Source organism: Lithobates pipiens, unplaced genomic scaffold, assembly GCF_037356315.1.
Source record: "Lithobates pipiens isolate NorthernLeopardFrog02 unplaced genomic scaffold, aLitPip1_a1.2 Scaffold_10, whole genome shotgun sequence".
In the NCBI taxonomy this organism is placed as follows: Eukaryota; Metazoa; Chordata; class Amphibia; order Anura; family Ranidae; genus Lithobates; species Lithobates pipiens.
Genome location: NW_027507686.1, coordinates 61,770,654 through 61,792,206, shown reverse-complemented (window position 1 = coordinate 61,792,206; position 21,553 = coordinate 61,770,654). Strand labels below are relative to the sequence as shown.

The following is a 21,553-nucleotide window of genomic DNA, read 5'->3' as shown; positions in this document are numbered from 1 at the left end:
CAGTCCGAAGCATGTCCTGGAAGTCTGGACTGTCAGCTAGGTAGGATGGAAATCTCCACGTTTTCGGTGCGTGCGGGGTCGTCGGTAGCGATAGATGCACCACTACAGGGCTGTGATCTGATATCCTGGCATCTAATATTTCTGAGTCTATTATGGAAAGTGTCAGGGAGGGGGAGGCAAAAAAGTAGTCTATGTGCGAGAAGGATTGGTGTGGTGGAGAGAAAAAGGTGTATTCCTGGCTGGTCGGGTGTTGTAGTCTCCATACATCAGTGAAATGTATGGAGGTCAGGGCCTGGGCTAATTGAGTAGGTTTGGGTGTTGCGGTAGCCAAGGGGGTTACACGAGGAGTGCTAGTCGTTGAACGGTCCGTTATGACGGACATAACTGAGTTGAAATCTCCCCCAACTAAGTGTTTAGATTCAGGGGTGGCTAGTATCCATTGGATTACATCCTGGAAGAAGGGTGTGCCCGGCGAGTTAGGGGCGTAAATGTTAGTGATGGCCATGGGGACTGAGTCTATCAATATCTGCACTGTCACCCTACGTCCCTCCGTGTCAGCTCTAACAGACGTAATTTCATGTTGCAGGTTTTTATGTAATAATATGGCAACACCAGCCTTGCGCCCAACTGCTGGCGAGCCATAGACCGTACCTACCCATAATTTACATAGCCGTTGCAGGTCGTCTGCCGTAAGGTGCGTCTCCTGCAACAAAGCTACGTCTGTTCGGAGGCGTTTCAAGTGTCTCAGAACAGCCATACGTTTACACGGTGATCTAAGCCCCTTGACATTCCAAGAAATAACATTCAAGTTATGCCCACTACCTGCGGGTGACATGTAAGAGTTAGATAGATAAAAATCATAGTGGTTGGTGCAAGGACAGCCTTGCTGTGCTCCAGTGTCCCCGCGTGTATGTGTCTCCTCATAGAGACTTAAATCCCCAAGGGTGCTACAACTATATTAGATATCTGTATCTGGTATACGCACGTACAAGCAAAAGATCTTAGCAAAAATATAAAACACAACGTGTGTAATAACATATCAGCAAATATGGACTTTCCTTTTTTTCCACATGAGGCACAACTTTCAATCTCAGCTATCAGCCCTGTCCCGCCCCTCCCCTGATGGCTGTTAGAGGGCCAGAGGGGGAGGTATATAAAATAACAGAGAAAAAATAAATACACATGGCAGCGGGTAAGACCCAGTATCCCCGCAAGGGTATATTAACGGATTCAGCGGGGGAATACTAAATAGTGACCCCGGCTCCGGATAGGTCCTACATGCATGTGGCGAAGACCCACCTGTGTTAGGGAAATGGATAGGGTAAGTGAGCCGAGTTGAAAGCCGTAGCCCCTAGATTAATAACACCCGATAACATAAAACAAAGAACCAGGGAGAAAACATCCTGTAAAATACATAGGAACTGCATATGTAATCAAAAGGGGGGCAGGTGTTCCAGGCCCATGCATGGGAATAGGAGCAACCTGCCAGCGATCAGCAGAGCCCATATTTAGGCTAACTGGTCCCAGAAGGACCAGAGGGAGAAAGAGGGAGATCCAATATAAAAGCAAATCATCTCCCCCTAACTTTCCGTCAAACTGTAGAAAGGTAGGAGTACCGAAGATTGTCAGCGGTGTCCTGAACGGTCATCCTTAGGTGTGACTCTGATGCGTTTATATGGAGGGTTCGTGGGGCTGCGTTGAGGCTTAGGAGGCACAGCTGATTTGCCCCCAGAATGGGAAGATGATAGGTCAGCCATGGCCGAGTGTTCCATGTCAGTGCTCATGGATTCAACATATCTTTCCGCTTCTTCTGGCGTGGTGAAGGTAAGCTGGTCTCCGTCGTTCGTTTGGAGGCGTAGCATAGCCGGATAGGACAAGGAGAATTTGATGTGGTTGTTGTAGAGGGTTGTGCACACCGGAGAGAAGGCCTTGCGTCTGTTCATCACCTCCACTGAGTAATCCGCAAAAAGCAGCAGTTTAGCCCCATCGATCGTCAAGGAGCACGAGCTGCGGAACTTTTGCATGATGGCCGTTTTATCAGCATAGTTCAGGTACTTGACGATAACATGGCGAAGCTTGGAGCGTGATTCGGACGGTTGTCCGATGCGGTGAGCCCGTTTGATCGTGCACGGTGCGCGGAGGCCCAGTTGTTCTGGGATTATTTTGGCGCAAAGCGTGGATAGCTGGGCTGAGGTGACCGATTCCGGGAGACCGATAATGCGTAGATTGTTCCTCCTCGATCGATTTTCCAAATCGTCGAATTTCTCCCAAATCTCTTTGTGTGCGTTAAGGGCCCTAGCTATCTTAACAGATGTGCCTGCATTTTCGTCCTCAAGTGCCGAGATATGTTCCTCTGCATGTTGCAGTCTCTGTGCCTGGGCCCGGACTAAAATGAGTCCGGAAGCATATCGTGAGCTGTTGGTCATGAAGTAATTGCAAATGCAGAAATATTAGGTTGTTGGGATCTGTAACTATAGTAAATTGTACTCCAAACTGGTTATCGTTACAGTAGCTAAATAATTATTTGATGTTAGTATCCCCTTTGCCAGATATAGTAGTATAGCAGTTGGTGTGAAAATGGGTCATGGGCCCAGATGTACAAGTCCTCCCAGTATGCCACAAAGAGGTTGGCTCTGGGGGCAAAGCTGGTGCCCATAGAAGTAAAAAATCAGGGTAAAGCGGGATAGCAGGATAAAATCGTGGCCAAAGTTAACATAATTTTGCTGTTAAATGAATTCAGTGGCCTGTAAAAGAAAATTTGTTTTTAAGAAATTGATATGATCTTCCCCAAGTAATATTGTACGGCAGTCAAGCCTATGTCATGGGGGATTGATGTTTATAATGATGCTAAATCCAGGGAGATTCAGTGATAATCCATCTCCCATCTATAGTGCTCAAGAGTCTTCAGGAAATTACTGGAATTGTCATTGTGGCAAAGCCTGACGTGTAGAAGGAGACCTCTCGTACAGCCCCGGCTCAAGGGCCACTGGTATTATGACAGTGGCTGTAAGAGTGTGGTGAGGTAAGTGTGCCTGCAAGATCTTCCGTTGGTTGCAGCATGTGTGGCAGGTGCGTCACCAGAGCTGAGCTGGATGGCTGAACAGTGGATGCAGACACACAGCAGATGTAGAACCAGCTTCGCCAGGCACTATGCAGAGCAGGACAGACGGATAACTGGATGCAGGGTCAGACAAGCAAAGTTAGCAAGGGAGGATCAGATATGAACATAAACATCAGGCAGAGAATGGTCAGGATGCAGGCAGAGGTTAGCAACAGGATATCAGGCAGATGGAAGGTGTGGTCAGGGTAAGTTGGGTCAAAAACAGGAATCAAGCACAGATCACAGGAACAGATAAAGCTGCAGATCAGACAGCAATGCACTAGTGCAGCTGCTGCCCTTATACAGACCATTCCAGGCATGCCCATAGGTGTTCAGGAAAGATGGGCACATGCAGGAGCATGTCTGTGCATGCGTATCCACCTCTGCCTAGAGGTTTTGGCTGTGCTATAGCCAACATGTTCCTGACAGGAATACAATATATACAGTTGTGCTCATAAGTTTACATACCCTGGCAGAATTTATGATTTCTTGGCCATTTTTCATTCAATATGAATGGTAACACAAACTTTTCTTTCACTCATTGTTAGTGTTTGATTGAAGCCATTTATTATCAATCAACTGTGTTTGCTCTTTTTAAATCATAATGACAACAGAAACTACCCAAATGACCTTAATCAAAAGTTGACCTACCCTGGCGATTTTTGGCCTGATAACATGCACACAAGTTGACACAAAGGGGTTTGAATGGCTATTAAAGGTAACTATCCTCACCTGTTATCTGTTTGCTTGTAATTAGTGTGTGTGTGTATTAGGCCTCTTTCACACGGATCGTTCAGGTTCGCCTGTCAGTTTTTTAGGAGGACCTGAACGGATGCTCTATAGACCTCCATAGACCATAGACCGGTGACATGTCCGCTGACATCCGACCCTCTCCGATCCAAAAAAGTGTGAAGGAGGAAAAACCTACTTTTCCATCCGTCTGCAGATCGGATCGGGTGACGAAGGACTCTACAGTCCGTCCTCACCTGATCTCCCATAGGGGAGAGCAGCGCTCTGACAGGTCCATCCCTGCACAGTGTGCAGAGACGGACCTGTCATCTGCCTGCTTAGCTGGGATCGATGGAGCGATCCTCGCTGAGCAAGCGGATGTCCACGGAGCGGATCATCACGGATCCGTCCCGTGTGAAAGAGGCCTAAAAGGTCAATGAGTTTCTGGACTCATGACAGACTTGCCTCTTTCATCTAGTGCTGCACTGACGTTTCTGGATTCATGGGGAAAGCAAAAGAATTGTCAAATGATCTGCGGGGAAAAGGTAGTTGAATTGTATAAAACAGGAAAGAGATATAAAAGATATAGAAGGAATTGAGAATGCCAATCAGCAATGTTCAAACGCTAATCAAGAAGTGGAAAATTAGGGGTTCTGTTGAAACTAAACCACGGTCAGGTAGACCTACTAAAATTTCAGCCACAATTGTTCAGGATACAAAGAAAAACCCACAAATAACTTCAGGTGCAATACAGGACACAATAAGGAGGCATTTGAAGAAGAATCACGGATGTGCAAGAGGCAAATCTGTAGCAACTGCGTAATGCTGTCATGTCACTATGGACCGAAATCTCTGAAGAATGTTGAACACCTTGTTGAATCTATGTCATGAAGAATTACTTGACTCCCTTGGGCACGATAGGGTTATTTGCGGCCACTTAATCAATTTAATTTCCATTAATTAAATTTTTAATTTCTGGGGCGATAGTCAGGCTGATGAAGAAGGCGTGGTTAGCCTCTGAAGCGCATTTCTGATTGGTCACGGCATCCTTGGCATTGACAGTTCTTCTGACAGTGCATGGGCGTCTCCCATGGCAGCTTTCTTGATTCCTGCATCCCCCTCCCAGCATTCCTATGATCACAGCGACTCCAGTCAGAACAGGACTATCACCTGTTGGCTTTGGACTCGGCTGTTTAAATGCCCACTACTCAGAGATATTTGTGAGTGCATAACATTTTTTATTTATTATAACAAATTCAATAACATCCCACTGCACCAGTGGCAGCTTGGCGTTTCTCTCCCCCCTTCCTTTTCTCTGTTACAGAACTATAGTAAAACTTAAAACGTCTGTTTATACAGGTAAAATCATTTGATTCTTATTGTAATGTCCTGTGTCCATACAGAAGTAATATAGACCTAACCAGGAGATATTTGCAAGGACACAGGGTACTCCGGGGAGGCATTACTCTGAGGTTTATCTCACAAAACATTTGTTTAGGGACATCTCAAGCATTCGTCCTGGCCAGTGGTTTTCAACCTCAGTCCTCAAGTACCCCCAACAGGCCATGTTTGCAGGTTATCCTTTATCTTGCATATGTGCTTTAAATCAGAGTCAATGGCTTGGTAATTTGGACAGCTATTTTATCTAAGAGAAATCCCCAAAACATGGCGTGTTGGGGGGGACTGAGATTGATAACCAGTGGTCCAGGTTGCACAAATATTCCTTGTATTTTATCTAATTGATTGATATGTTTGTCAGCTCCATCTAGTGGACAAAATGTAGTTTATTTTTCTGAAATACCTCAATCAGAAAACATTTTGGACATTATGAAGCTGATGATCATAGGAAGTCATAGGAGGAGATTTACTAAAAGCGGTGTACACATAATCTGGTGCAGATGTGCATAGTAACCAATCAGCTTCTAGATTTTATTGTCAATGCTTAACTGAACACGCTTAACCACTTGCTACAGGGCACTTACTGACGCATTTTAAACGAAAATTGCGTGGCCATGCTACACTGTAACCAGATGACTTTGTTATCATTTTCTTCACACAAATAGAGGTTTCTTTTGGTGGTATTTAATCAGTGCAGGTTTTAAAAATGTTTACATAAAAGAAAAAAAAAACAAAGACCAACAAATGCGAAAAAAAATTTTTTTTTTTACTTTTGTCAGATAATTTTATAATTACGTAATTTTTCTCCTTCACTAATGTGCGCTGATGAGGCGGCACTGATGGCCACTGAAAGGCTGAACTGGTGGGCATTGATGAGGTGGCTGTTATGGGCACTGATGATGCTGCACTTATGGGCACTGAATAGGTGGTACTAATATGCCACACTTATGGGCACTGATATGTGGCACTGATGAGCATTGATAGGCGGCACTGATGGGCACTGTTAGGTGGCACTGATAGGAGGCACTGGTGGGTACTGATAGGCAGCACTGGTGGGCACTGATAGGCGGCACAGATAGGCAGTACTGATGGGCACTGATGGGCATTGGGTGACATTGATGGGTGACACTGACGGGCATTGATGGACAGCAGTGATGGGCATTGATGGGCAGCATTGATAGGTGGGACTGATAGCCAGCACGGACTGGCATCACTAATGGGCACAGATTGGTGGCACTTGTGGGCAGTGGTGGGCACTGATTGCTGGCAGTGGTGGTCACTCATTGCTGGCACTGATTTGTGGTACTGGTGGCGCTATTGTAATCAGGGCACGGGATGCCATCATATGGCAGCGTTGCAATACTTTTTGTCACACCGTATTTGCACAGTTGTCTTACAAGCGCACTTTTTTTGGAATTAACAAAATAAGACAACTGTAAAGTTAGCCCAATTTTGTGAAAGATGATATTACGCTGAGTAAATTGATACCCAACATGTCATGTTTCAAAGTTGCGCCTGCTCGTGGAATGGCGAAAAACTTTTACCCTTAAAAATCTCCATATGCCACAATTTAAAAATTCTACAGGTTGCATGTTTTGAGTTACAGAGAAGGTCTAGGGCAGTGATGGTGAACCTTGGCACCCCAGATGTTTTGGAACTATATTTCCCATAATGCTCATGCACTTTGCAGTGTAGTTGAGCATCATGGGAAATGTAGTTCCAAAACATCTGGGGTGCTAAGGTTCACCATCACTGGTCTAGGGCTATAATTATTGCTCTCGCTCTAACGATCGCGACGATACCCCATGTGTGATTTGAACACTGTTTTCATATGCGGGAGCTACTCGCGTATACGTTCGTTCTGCACGTGAGCTCAATGGGGCGGTGCGTTTAAAACATTTTTTTCTCTTATTTCATTTATCTTTTATATTTAATTATTACACTGATCTTTTTAAAAAAAATTGTGTCACTTTTATTCCTATTACAAGGAATGTAAACATCACTTGTAATAGAAAAAAAGAATGACAGGGATTCTTAAATATGAGATCTGGGGTTAAAAAAGGCCTCAGATCTCATATTTACATAAAATGCAATAAAGAAAAAAAAATTAATGTAATTCTAAAAAAATTTTTTAAAAATTTTGCTTTCCTGACAGACTCCATGGCAGCCTACGTGTGGGTTAATCCCGCCCCCTCATACCTCATAGGACCCTTCTCCCATAAATCTTTGCTCTGGGCCAAAGGCCATGTTTCTTTTTTGTCCTCCTCCTAGGACCAAGATAAAGTCCTACCTTTTCATAAAATTTTCCATAATCCAGGCTTGGCAGTGTTCAAGGCAATACGTTGGTGGTTAGCGGTGATCCTCTCTGAAGTCCAGCAATCCTAGCTATTAGCAGGTGGACTTGGGCAATATGATGCAATGCTATGAAGAGCTTACTAGCCTGGCCATTGGCAGGCAAGAGGCAATATGACCAAACATCCCAGTTATTAGCAGAAGGCCTGGCAAACACCCTGGTCATGCAGTGAGTCGAGCGACAGCTCCCCAGTCCCAGGTCTGATCAAGATTGTGCCGTCGTGCTGGTAGTGTACAAACATAATTATTTTCTTATTTTCTTATGGCAGCCGTATCTCTGAGTTTTGTGTGTTTCCTTGTTTGCTATCAAGCTCCAGTGATTGGCCATGGCAGCTGGAGCGCATCTGCATTGCAGCTCGCCGGTTCCTGGATCACCATCACAACAGATGCAGCAACAGGAGCTGGGGCGCGCTCTGCTTGACAGAGGTAGCCCAAGGCATATGGCGTTTTCTATATCACAGGATAGTCTTCAATGTTCTGGAACTCCAGGCAGTGTTCTGCGTTCTACAGGCCTTTCACTACTTAACAGCAGGAGCCTCAGTTCTCCTAAGACTGGACAACAAAACGGCAGTTTCATACATCAAGAGACAAGGGGGATACTTTCAGTCTCTCCCTGTTGAAGGAAGTAGAGCCCATCGTGACCTGGGTCCTGAAGAACCCGGCCAACCTGACAGCTGTCTATCTCCCTGGAGTCCAGATCGTTAAGGCAGATTTTCTGTCGAGAGTGTCTCTAGACAAGAACGAGTGGACTCTCCACCCTGAAGTCTTCAAGTGGGTCATGTCCCTGGGAATCATTCCGGAAGTAAACTTGTTTGCCTCACCATGCAACTTCAGACTAGAGAAATAGTACATGAGGTCTCTTTGTCCCCAGGCTTTCGGGGTAGATGCTCTGACAGACCATTGCCAATTCCTGTCATTCTCCAGTTTCTGTCGAGGCTCAGGATGGAAGAAGCAGAGATAGTGACACTAGTCCTGTACTGGCCAAACAGGCCATGGTTTCCCCTGCTGATGCAACTCAGCTTCCAGGACCCAGTTCCTGTGCCCTCCAGACCAGATCTCCTATCACAAGGGGCAACTCTACATCCATGCCCGGCCCATCTACATGTGATGGTCTGGTTCTTTAGAGGGGAAGGCTGGAGGCTCTAGGCTGTCCAAGTAGGACCATCTCCATGTTATTGAATGCCAGAAGAGCAGGCACCAACAGAGTCTACCAGAGGATTTGGAAAAAATTTGCAGACTACACCTCTTCCACTGGAGGGTCTTACAATAACCCAAAGATACATGATATCCTCGGCTTCCTACAATCGGGCTTGGATCTCTCCTTGTCAGTCAGCTCGCTGCGGGTCCAAGTCTCTGCAATTTCTGCCTTTACGGGAATTTCCTGGGCTAGACACCCTCTTACTCAACAGTTCTTCAGGGGAGCAGTTTGGCTCAGACCTCAGAAAAAAAAACAAATGGGATGTTACCCTTGTCCTGGATTTCTTCTCAGGAAGAGAATTGGAACATGCAGATCAGTCCTCAAGGAACGTTCCCTGAAAGTTGCCTTCCTGGTAGCTATAACATTGGCCAAGAGGATCTCCGAAATCAGCTCTCTGGGATACAAAGAGCCATTTCTAACCTTTTTTCCCGACCGGGTAGTTTTGCTTCCTATGTTGGTTTCAAAGCCCAAAGTGTCATCTGTGTTTCACGACAAGGAGATTGGTCTTCCAATGTTCAGACCTACCGGAGATTCCAGTGTTCATTCCCTAGATGTAGGGAAAGCTCTGAGTCAGTATCTAGAAGCAACAGCTCTGTTCTGTCAGTCCGACCATCTGTTCGTTCTTTTTCATGGGAAGAATAAGGGAATGCTTGCCTCTTCCAGATCTATCACAGCATGGATTGTTCAGGCCATTCTGTAGGCCTACAAAGCCAAGGTCTTGGCGCCTCCAGAAGTGGTGACCGCTTACTCAACTAGAAGCGTGTCTACATCATGGGCGGCTTCACGTCACGTGGCTCCAGAAGTTATTTGCAAGGTGGCCCCGTGGTCTTCAATGAACATGTTCATGGCACACTACTGTGTAGAGCCAGCCTTCTAATCTTCTGTTAAATTTGGTTTACGTATCTTGTCTGTTGACGGTGCCAATTAAGCCTTTTTTCTTTTGTCCAGCACTCTGCCCACCCGGGTGTGTATGGCTAATTATTTCTCACATATAGGCTGCCATGGAGTTTGTCAGGAAAACTGAAAATTTCTATCAAATACTTACAGTAATTTTCCTGTCCTGATGGACTCCATGGCAGCAGGAGTTCCCTCCCAGTGGCTGGAGTAGGCTAAATTATGGAACAAGGCCTCTGGCCTGGAGCAAAGATTTATGGGAGAAGGATTCTATGAGGTATGAGGGGGCGGGACTAACCCACATGTAGGCTGCCATGGAGTCCATCAGGAAATGAAAATTACGGTAAGTATTTGATAGAAATTTTCAGTTTTAAGAGCATTGGGCGGAAGTGATGTTTTGATGTCGCTTTCACCCTGCAATAGTATGGAGACGGGTGGGGGCCATCTTCCCCTCACTCATCTCCATACCTAACAGGGAGAAGGACGGGATCAGCTCTGCCGCTGCCAGTGGCTCCAGTAAGCTGCGAAAGGCACTGGAGAGCGGCGGGAGGGGGGCCCCTCTCTCACCACTGGTAAAAGTGGTCTTGCAGTGAATACGCCGCACAGACCACTTTTATCTGAAAACTGACCGCCCGCTGAAGAAGAGGATACTGGGGTTATGGTAGCTAGCTGCTGCCATAAAAATGATATCCCTCTTCATACAGCCACCATATAATGCCAGTGGGCGGTCTGTAAGTGGTTAATAGAGCTACACAAGATTCTGTGTTCACCAGTTTTAGTAGACACCAGCTCCCCATAGTATCAGACAAAATGCCCTCATGTTGCTACCATGACAACATATAAACAATACTGAAATGTACCTGATCTTGTATGGCACATGTGCAAGATCAGGTGCAGATTTAATTGGTAGACTGGCAGTGAAGAAGGAAGGAATGAAGTTGCTAGTAATCATTTTCTTTTCTAATTTATTACAAGGGAGGAAAGATGTTGCTAGCAATCATTTTCTTTTCTAATTTATTATATTAGTGTAGTCAAGTTAGTTAAGAGGTGGGGGAAAGGTCTCCATTAATGAATGGAAAATAAGTGTGTAATCTAACACTTTTTAACATGATGGCAAAAAGTTACATGGGAATAATCCCATACAAGATATTTTCCAATGGGACAGCTTTAGTGAATCAAGCAAAATGAGTAAAAACACACTAAACATGACTTACTTGCACATTGTTTAGTAACACTTGTTTAGAAGAACTTTAAATCTTGTGTCTAAAATATAATGCTGTAAAATACACAGGGGAAATTTAACCTTTTAAAAGCCAAACCCACCCAAAAAAAAAAATCTAAATGGCTCTGCCAGTTCAGCACCATTCTGGCGTCCTGTATCTCTGAGAGATAAGATGCCCTCATTGGAATTAACAAGTCTATCTAATTGTTGTGGCCATTACCAAGCCAAAGAATGATGTTATGCTGTCCCAATGGATTGCCCATACAAATAAGGCCTCATGTACATTGCTGCTGGTAAACAGACATTTAGGAGCAGTTGGTCATTTTTTTTTAGCTGCCCCTGAACTCTCCTGTCTCCTCTGTTATCTTATCAATACATGTACACAGAGTCGTTTATAGTCATGTCTCTAGGCAGTTGAGTTTAGAAGCTTTTTTTGGAACACAAAAAAATGGGTTCAGACGGATGTTCAGAGACGTTTGAAATGCCAAATGCCTGTAACAGCTTGTAAATGCTGCTAAACGCGGTAACTTGCATTTAGCAGCGTTTTATTTACAGACGTTTTTCATTTAAATAAAAAAAAAAATTTTTTACAAACGCTTCTAGATGCAAACGCGACTAAACACGGCATGTAAACACAGCTAAACGCTTGTTTTTAGACGCCAGTTTCTAGCTGTCAAGTTAAATCATTCAGGAGAACAACATCCTGTGTACATGAAACCTTACCCAGTTCCAAGAAAGAGAACCCCTAAGTTAGACACAATCTGCTTTGGAGAAAACTTGCAACTAGTGGCTTTGCAAGATACTATGAATGATTCAGATCTCCAGTGTTTAGACAAAAAATTTAAATGACCTATTACCTTTGTATGCAGCCAAATTTATTTCTTACTATAGCATTTTTAGTGGGTAACACCTAACACTAATCTTTTTCAGGTATTTTCTTCTGCATTTGTTTGGCCATGATGGTTCTCAGCATCATTGCAACAGTAGGTACTTCCTACATGACAGTCACAGAACCATCTATAAGCAACTCACCGGTCCCTCTATGGGTCAAGATACTGGTCTTGAAGCATCTGGCACGTATTATGTTCTTTAAAAATGATTTTGCTAAAGATGAACTGGTCACACCAGTCACAGCAGACAATGGTAAGTTTTTTTTACATCCCTTTGCCTATCCTGTTTACAAGAGGAATACATTTCAAGATTTAATTTTCTTTTACAGATCCTGAAAATGCTAAAATATCAGAAGCAACTGAAGATATTTCAGTTGAGAAGAGACCACTGGAAAATGATTCAAATGTCAAGAAAGAGGTTAAGCTATTAAAAAGAATCTTGTTGGAAATTGTAAGGATCCATCGTAAACTGATACTTGATTTGCAACAAAAGGATGCAACAACTGAATGGTCACTAGTAGCCCAAATTGTAGACCGACTAATCCTTATTCTGTATCTTATCACTGTAACTTTGGTGTTTATCAGTATGCTCTGTGTTTGGACCATTTAGGGATCACTTTGACATAACTAAGTTCTGAAGGACAGCTAGAAAATGTTTTGTACAGCAGAATAAGAACTTTCAGACGTTGATGAATTGTAAATTCTAATGTGTGGAGTCAACCAAGGATGGGCTGCATGCTAAATTGGTTCATATGAGAAAAAATGGAAAATTCCTATCAAAATACTTACCGTAATTTTCCTTTCCTGATGGACTCCATGGCAGCAACGTGTGGGTTAAGTCCCGCCTCCACTACCCATAGGACACTACTCCCATAAATCTTTGCTCCCTGCCCCTGGCCGTGTTCGGTAACTAGCCTACTCCAGCCATTTTGGGAGGGAACTCCTGCTGCCATGGAGTCCATCAGGAAAGGAAAATTACGGTAAGTATTTTGATAGGAATTTTCCATTTTCCTGACAGACTCCATGGCAGCAACGTGTGGGAAATAACTCGCCAAACACACCCGGGTGGGCAAAAAATGCTGAACAAAAGATTTATTTAACACTGTCGGCCGACAGGACTTTCAAACCAAAATCAACAGAGGATAAAGAAGCTGGCTCAACACAATAGTGAGACATGAAAGTATGAATAGAAGACCAGGAGGCCGCTCTGCAGATTACATCAGGTGCAACGTGGCGTGAAGCCGCCCATGAGGTTGAGAGACTTCTGGTAGAGTGAGCTGTAACCGCCTCAGGAGGAGCCAAGCCCTTCTCTCTATAAGCCCATTGAATTGCTTGAACCACCCAAGCAGCGATGGATCTAACGGAGGCCTTGGCGCCTCTACTTTTCCCGTTAAATAGCACGAAGAGGAAGTCAGATTGACGAAAAGAAGCTGTAATATCCAGATATTGTTTTAGAGTAACTCCCAAATCGAGTGGATGTGGATCTTGACTTCCAGCAGAATTGAAGGTAGGAAGAGTGATTTCCTGGTTTTCATGGAAAACAGAGGTCACCTTGGGATTTGTCCCCAACATCGGAATTAGGACCACCCTATCTGGAAAGAAGGTGAGAAAAGGTTCCTTTGCACCTAGAGACTGAATTTCGGAGATTCTCTTCGCCGAGGTTATGGCTACCAGAAAAGAGGTTTTAAGGGTTAATTCTCTGATTGAGAGCGTTCTGTCAAGTTGAGAGAAGAAATCTAGAACCAATGGAAGATCCCATTTGGGGAATCTAGGCTTCCTTTGTGGCCTAAGCCTGACTGCTCCTTTGAAGAATTGTTGGACCAAGGGATGATTGGCCCATGCGACTCCGGAAAAGGCTGAAATTGCTGAAACCTGGACCCGGAGAGAACTAACCGAAAGGGAGATATCCAATCCCGATTGCAAGAAGCTTAAGACGTCCCGGACTGTCAGGGTATTACAGGAACTGGATCTTGAAGACAAGTGATCTGCAAACTTCGCCCAAATTCTCTCATATACCCGGTTAGTACTGCTTCTTCGAGCACTAAGAAGAGTGGGAATGACTTCTTCAGGACAGCCTAAAGCCTTCAACCGTCCCCTTTCAAAAACCAAGCCTTTAGGCGCAGGTGATCCGGGCAAGGATGTAATCTCGACCCTTGAGACAGAAGGTCTGGCCTGGATGGTAAAGGAATTGGATCCCTGACACTGAGGAGCATCAGAAGCGGAAACCAGGGTCTGTTGGGCCAATAAGGGATTATGGCTATCACTTCTGCTGTCTCTGACCTGAGTCTCCTCAGGAACTGATGAATAATAGGAGTTGGGGGAAAGGCATAGGCCTTGTGGAACCACCATTTCTCCGTCAAGGCATCCACCCCGTAGGCTTGAGGATCCCTGTACCTTGAATAATACTTCTCTAGTTTTTTGTTGCAAGGGGAGGCAAACAGGTCGACTTCTGGGGAGAACCCCATTGTCAGGATCCAGCTGAACACTTCCTCGTGGAGAGACCACTCGTTGTTGTCCAGAAGTATCCGGGAAAGAAAGTCTGCCTGAACGTTCTGAATCCCTGGGACATAAGATGCTGTCAGATCCTTCAAGTTCCTCTGAGCCCAGGTCATGATCGGTTCCACCTCCTGGAGAAGGGATAGACTTCGGGTACCCCCTTGCCTTCTTATGTACGCCACTGCTGTGGTATTGTCTAGCCTGAGAGAGACCGAGGCTCCTGAAATCAGATGCCGAAAGGCTAGCAGAGCTTGAAAGGCTGCCCTTAACTCCAGGATGTTCGACACCGTCCCTCTGGAGGGGAGAATCCAGGTGCCCTGAGCCATTTCCGCCAGACAGTGGGCGCCCCAACCCCTGTTGCTGGCATCTGTTGTTATGGTGACCCATGAGATGGGGAGAATGGAATGGCAGTTGCAGAGATTTTCCCGTTGGAGCCACCACAGAAGGGAATTCCTCATGGATAAGGTGATCCGAATCAGCTGGGTTTTGCTGCCTGACCATTGAAGAAGGAAACCCCTCTGAAAGGGCCTCATCCTCCACTGTGACCACCTCACCATCGGAATTGTCGCTACCATAGTGCCTATAATTTTCAGGCACTGGAGAGCCTGGAGATGAGAGGCAGAGAGGGCTGGACGGATTCTGTCCCTGACCACTGACAACTTCTCTTCTGGCAATGAGATGGTGCCTCTGACAGTGTTGAATAGGGCCCCTAAGAACACCAGCCGCTGAGATGGGACCAGCTGGCTCTTCTCCAAGTTCAAGATCCACCCGAATTCCTGTAGGGTGGAGATGACCTGCTTCCTGTGTACCAGAAGTTGATCCTTGTCTTGAGCCAACAACAGAAGGTCGTCTAGGTAGTGATGTAGACGAATCCCTTTGGTTCTCAGGAGAGCTACCACTGCCAACAATACTTTTGAAAATACACGAGGAGAAGTTGATAGCCCGAAGGGAAGGCAAGTAAACTGAAAATGGCTTTCGCCCACGGAGAAGCGGAGATACTGCTGGTAATTTTCTGCAACTGGGACATGAAAATAGGCGTCCTTGAGGTCTATGGAGACCATCCAGTCCCCTGCTTGGACCGATTGTTGAATTGTGGATAAAGACTCCATCTTGAATTTTTCTTTTTTGATAAAACTGTTCAAGTGGGTTAGATCTATGACCGGCCTCCAGGCCCCGCTCTTTTTCCGGACCATAAACAAAGGAGAGTAGATTCCCATGCCTCGCTGAATGACTGGAACATGGATAATGGCGCCTTGAGCCAACAAAGATTCTACGTAGGCTAGAAGAATTAGCCTTTTTTCGTCTGAGGCTGGGAGAGAGGTGGGGACCCATCTGAGTCTGGGAGATTCCTTGAAGGTCCAAACATGACCTGAGGAGACTGTCTTGATGGTCCAGAAGTCTTGGATCGAGGCCGCCCAGACATGGCGAAAGTGGAAAAGACGAGCCCCCACCTGCCCTGTCTGAGCGGGCCCAACCTCAAAAGGATTTAGTTGGTTCCCTCTCTCCCTTCAAATCACTTTTTGTAGATTTTTTAAAAGAGGATTGTCTTGATTTCCAGGACCTGGAAAATTCACGGCCTGGTCTGTAACTGCGAGCTTCCCTGGCTCGTTCCTGGTACTGTCTCTTTGGAAAAGACCTTCTCTGGGCTTGCAAACGCCGGTCCTGGGGGAGGAACCCCGACTTTCCACCAGTGGCTCGGGTAATAGCCTCATCCAACTTATTGCCGAAAAGGGAGGACCCTTCAAAGGGGATGCGGCACCATACTTGTTTTGAGGCTGGGTCTGCCAGCCAGGGGCGGAGCCAAAGAGCCCGTTTAGCCGTAACAGAAAAAAGCATCACCCGAGCCACCAGGCGTATAATGTCGATAGAGGCCTCCCCAAGAAAGGCGGAGGCCAGCCTAAGCTCTTGGATAGGCGAGCTCTTAGCTGTATCTTCAGAGATATTTCTAAGTGTCTCATCTACACTATCTGTCCATATCTCCATTGCTTTGGACATAGCGGCCAGAGCCAACGCTGGCCTACAGGCCATTCCTGCTGTGAGATACACTCTCTTCAAATCAGCATCAATTCGTCTGTCCAGAATGTCCTTAAAAGACACGGTATCCTCTAAGGGAAGTGTGACATGTTTCACCAGCCGCATGACTGCTGCGTCTACCAACGGTGCTGACTCCAAATGCTTCACCTCTTCTTCATTGAAAGGATAGAGTTTCGAAACCTTTGATAGCATGGAATTTTTCTTCTCCACCTTGCCCCATTCATCTGTGATAATCTCACCTAGCTCAGAAATAAAAGGAAAATTAATCCGTTCCTTCTTTAATTGCTTAAAGAATTTTCTTTGTTTGGAAGGAGCAGCCACAGAATCTTCCCAGTTCAGTGTCTCTTTAACAGCTCTGACCAGAGGAGGCAGTAGAGCGAAATCAAAGCCCACACAGGGATCACTTTTATCAGAGTCACTGTCAGATATGGCAGCTGAGGGGTGGCTATGCGCAGAGGATTCCCAAGTATCCTGCAGCTGAGTCTCCCTTCCTGGAGAAAGTGGCAGCTCTGCCGGGGGAACATAGGACTGGCCCTCAATATTTCTGAGGGACTCCTTAACAACTTTCTCCACCAGGGTTTTAAGTTGTTGATCCGCGTCACCCCTTTCATTAGAAGCCTTGGCATAGCAAGGATCGCATAAAGATTTTCCTGCCGGTACAAGAGTTCTGCACCCCCAACAAGCACTAGCTGAGTGACTAGATTGAGTCCTCGAGGAGTGCGATCTTTCTTCACTACGGTGTCCTGATTTTGAGGAGGAACCATAATGTTTAGATTTGGAAGAGGAGTGCCGGTGATGCGACTTGGAGGAGTCGCTCCCTCTATGAGAGTTGCGATGCTGTTCTGACCTGGAAGGGCTGAAAAAGACACAAGACAAGAAACCACAAGAGACAAGACATCAGGACAGAGCTAACAGATACATACCCCTCCCCCACCAGACCTTCAGGTGATCATTAGAAATACCTTTTATGAGAGGGCTGGCCACAAGCAGGCGGTAAGGAATCCATGTCCTCAGCGATATCCATACGCGCTGAAAAGATGACAAGGGATCAGTGCAAGGGACAGGGAAGGGATAGCCTCCCTATCCCAGAATGCCACTTACCAGTGGATGCAACACAGAGGCAGGGGGAAGTCACCGCAACAGCCCGCAAGCATTCCCAAAGCTTGCAGACAAATTCCACATTTAAATAGCCCGCCCCTGTGATGTCACCGCCGTGCCTGTGCGCATGCGCGAAACAGCGGCATTTTGCCGCTATCGCGCATGCGCGAAACCAAGCCTCGATCTCAACCGCGTTCGCGCATGCGCAGTACGGCCGAAAACGCAAACCCGGAAGTAGAACGGCGGCTGGAACGCGGAAGAACCAGCCGCCATGCCTGCACATACAAACAAACAGAAACAAACGAAGACAAATAATAAGATACAAAAACTGCTGCCATAAAGAACTTTTAGAACCTCTCACCACTCCCACCACGATCGATCACTCGGCCGAAGATAAGGTAAGATGACACCGGACTTTCCAGGGGGCAAAACAGGTCACCTGCTAATAGCTGGCTATCCGACCAATGCGCAGCCTGCCTGCCAGTGGCCAGGACATGTGGCTTCTTCACAGCGCCTCTTCCACTGCCCACTCCATACCCTGCTAATAGCTAGGGCTTAGCGGAGTAATGCGACTTTCCAGACCCAGAGTCGCAGACCGGCCGACCTCGATCGTGGGGATGATAAATCTTCAGGTAGGAAGACCACTTCTGGGTCCTTCGGAGGAGGACAAAAAAAGAACACGGCCAGGGGCAGGGAGCAAAGATTTATGGGAGTAGTGTCCTATGGGTAGTGGAGGCGGGACTTAACCCACACGTTGCTGCCATGGAGTCTGTCAGGAAAAATAGTTATCCATGGGCTGATTGCTTTTATGGTGTTTACTTGCAATATAAGGTCCGGAAACAAACCATGAAGTTTCTGCTCTACGTTCCTCTTTGGATGTGCTAAAAGTAATTAATTAATGGTAGCTTATAATCTATTAACAAGTAAAAGCTGTTAATTTATAAACAGAAACATTTATAAGGCTCCGTTCACAATAGTGTGATTTCAGATGCAACTTGAATCGTAAACGAATCGTGTGACAATGGAAATCACATTGTTTTTAATGGTGCTTGTTCACATCAATGCAACTCAGCATGGCAAGATTTTGGAAAAGGTTCTTGTACTACTTTGGTGTGATTCCAGTGTGATTTTGGCTCCGTCGATTATGCAAACCACATCTAATTTGCATTCAGGTTACACTACATATTTGTTATATTTATATCAGTTCTGATATTAATTCTTAAAAATGTTTGCTCTCTGCCAGAATCTTTAGTACCCAATAATTCTGGGTATGTTGGATCTCTTACAGCACTGTGGTTCCACCGACCGGCTGTTATCCTTAGTGTGTCCCAGGGACCTAATTGGCATAGCTGGGAGTCTGCTGGTCAGAGAAGTGTCATTGGAGAGCGGGCTATGTTTCAGTGCCTGCTCTCTCTTTCTCACTCCTGCCCCTACAGAAAGGACAGAGTGTCTGTGTGTATCTGCCCAGTCCTCCCCCCTCCCTTTTGGCAACTATCAGCAATAGGTATAACTGGATACAATTGCTGCAGGGAACACTGCGAATGCAGTCTGGAAGAGGACTGGCACTATGAAGGCTAGAGGGGCTGCAAACTACAAGCTCCACAAAGATACCTTGAGAAGGGAGGATAGCAGTAGAGTTTCCCTGGGCTTTGAGCTGGAGGTCTGGGCAGAGCAGTACTGGGAGTGTGCAGACCTGAGGCCAGTAGAATTTTTGCCTCACACCAAGGAAATCGAGCCTGTGTAGAGACCGGAGTGCCAGGACTGAACCACTGAAGGGTCTCTTGGCTGTGGAGGATTGCAGCAGTGCAGACCCTTTTATTCAGTCAAGACACCCTTTAAAGTTCTACACAATCTTGAAGCCGCTAATTTTGAAATGTTAAAAAAAAATAACTTAACAGTTTTACATATTTGGGCAACATCCACACAAGTAGGACACCCAACATCAGAGGTGATTAATACTTCCAAAGCAAATACACATTTGCACACTGGTATTGACTAGCAGTCCAGGGTTTCTCTTCTCTTCAGTTTCTCTCCCTCACTCAGCTAATGTGACCCCAGTGCTGAAGGAGAGGGGCCGAAAGGGGGCAAACTAGAATGCTGTGCATGCTCCAGAAGTCCTTATCAAACCAATGACGTGATTGGCTTGTTAGGGTGCCAACAGCTAGAAGGTTGTTATGGCGCACAATAAAAACCCATGGCTTTGAGCAACTAAAAGGCAGGCTTGATCCACCTGCTGATCTGTATATCATTTTGGGGCAATTTTTAGGCTTTCACCAGGGCGCCCCTAAAGGAACTTGAAGCTATGCCGGTTGAAAAAGACTGGTCCAGAGCATAAGTGTGCGCAGCCTATTGCATTAGGGTGCGCACCCCATAGCTCAAACACATGTGTGTGTGTATATATGTGTGTGAATATGTATATATACACACATTATAATATATATATATATATATATATATATATATATATATATATATATATATATATATATATATATATATATATATGGGCCAAGTCCTGGGGAAAAAAGTGTGGGAACTCCCACCCAAGATCCACTCTACCACCAAAAAAAAAAAAAGATACGCTCATACCCACGAACGCTTCAAAAGTGGTATTTTTCATCCAATTTTCGTATTGTGTGTATGAAGCTCAACTGTTAGTGCATAAAAAAAAACAATCCTCAATAAACATAAATACAGTAATTCTCTGAATAATCAGCATTCATTCATTTGTGCTTCCATGCAAATGTGAACATCATGTTCTGATCTTTATTGGGGAATGTTATTTTGTATATAGAGTGTTTATGTGGTGAGTTTACACTTTTCATTGAACAGAGTTTGGATAACACAGGGTTAAACGGAAAGGTCAAAAATTAACTGCACATTAACAGAATGCTTGGGGAGATAGTGATGTGTTTCTGCTTAGGAGATGTATGTTAGCTTGGGGGGTTGCAAACTCTGCAAGGCTCCAACACACATTCGCTGCTATTCCAACCCTTCACATATTTCCACATAAACTTCCCTCCTGGCATTAAACTTTGCCAGGTATTGTGCTCAGCTTACCACCCCAAACTGATGTTCCTCCCTCAGCTCACCTATCTCCCTGCATGTCCTGTGAGCAGAATAGCTGTGCTCCTCCACTGGGTTCTCCCATCATATGGCACTGAAGATAGAGGAGGGGGGGGGATTCAGCGGGACACACAGAGCAAGAATGCAGGAGACAGAAAATCAGGAGGGGCCGGTAGGGAGGAGCGCATCACGAGAGGTCTGACTAAATACAATCTCTTAGCAGCAGGGGCCTGAACCTATCAATCAGCTAGCTGTGATTGACAGGTAGATCGAAGCGGAAGCTGTCATGGGGCCCCCTACTGGCAATTCCTGAATGGTTAGGTGTGCAGCACTTACTATTGCGAGCTGTGTCGGCAGCTTCTGGTGTAGCACCTGCCACACAGCTAGCATACTTCAAAGTCTTGCAGGACACGGCTGCTAATGGGAACTGACTCCCTGTTGTGGAAAAAGTACAGGAACTCTGTTCCCATGCATTCCCGCAGGACTTGAGCCCTGTATATATATATATACACACACACACACACACACACACACACACACACACACACACACACACATGTAAACAAACATGTGGACGATGTCAATAGAACAGTGGGCAGTGTTAGCAGAGCAGTGGATGTGCCAGTAGAGTAGAGGTGGTGTCAGTAGAGCAGTGGATTGGGTCAATAGTTTTTTTATTTTTATTATGATATATTTTTTTTCCAATGAAATTTTTTTGTTTTTTAACAATCCCGTTGGGGGGGGGGGGGGGGGCTTTGGGGAAATATCAGGGACAGAGATTCCCCGGTTCCTTTCTCAGCTGCACTGGACAGTGAATTGCGAAGTGCTCTGTGCTGAGCGGCTTACTGTTCATTCACAAACTGAAGCATAGGAAAAACAGTTTTCTATGCTTCCATTATGAATAGACATAGGAGCGATCAGTACTGATTGCACGGGGGGGGGGGGGGGGGGGGCTTGGTCAGCAATGGAGTCTGCGCCACCCTGTGTGTGCACGCCTATGGGCCAGAGTAAGAGGTACCTCTGTGAGAAGGTCCGGGTCTTAAGCAGGCCATAGATTATGCAATTTTCTTCTTCTG

At 45.6% G+C, this 21,553-nt stretch overlaps 1 protein-coding gene across 1 annotated transcript in view; it reads left to right on the top strand.

Moving 5' to 3' along the window:
* The window catches only part of LOC143931180 (5-hydroxytryptamine receptor 3A-like), a 95,621-nt gene extending 82,964 nt beyond the window's left edge, over positions 1-12,657 (top strand). Inside the window, exons 8-9 of the mRNA XM_077455743.1 lie at positions 11,824-12,036; positions 12,113-12,657. Coding sequence (XP_077311869.1) covers positions 11,824-12,036; positions 12,113-12,393 — 494 coding nt within the window. The 3' untranslated portion in view covers positions 12,394-12,657. The remainder of the gene's footprint in view (positions 1-11,823; positions 12,037-12,112) is intronic.
* The last annotated feature ends 8,896 nt before the right edge of the window (positions 12,658-21,553 follow it).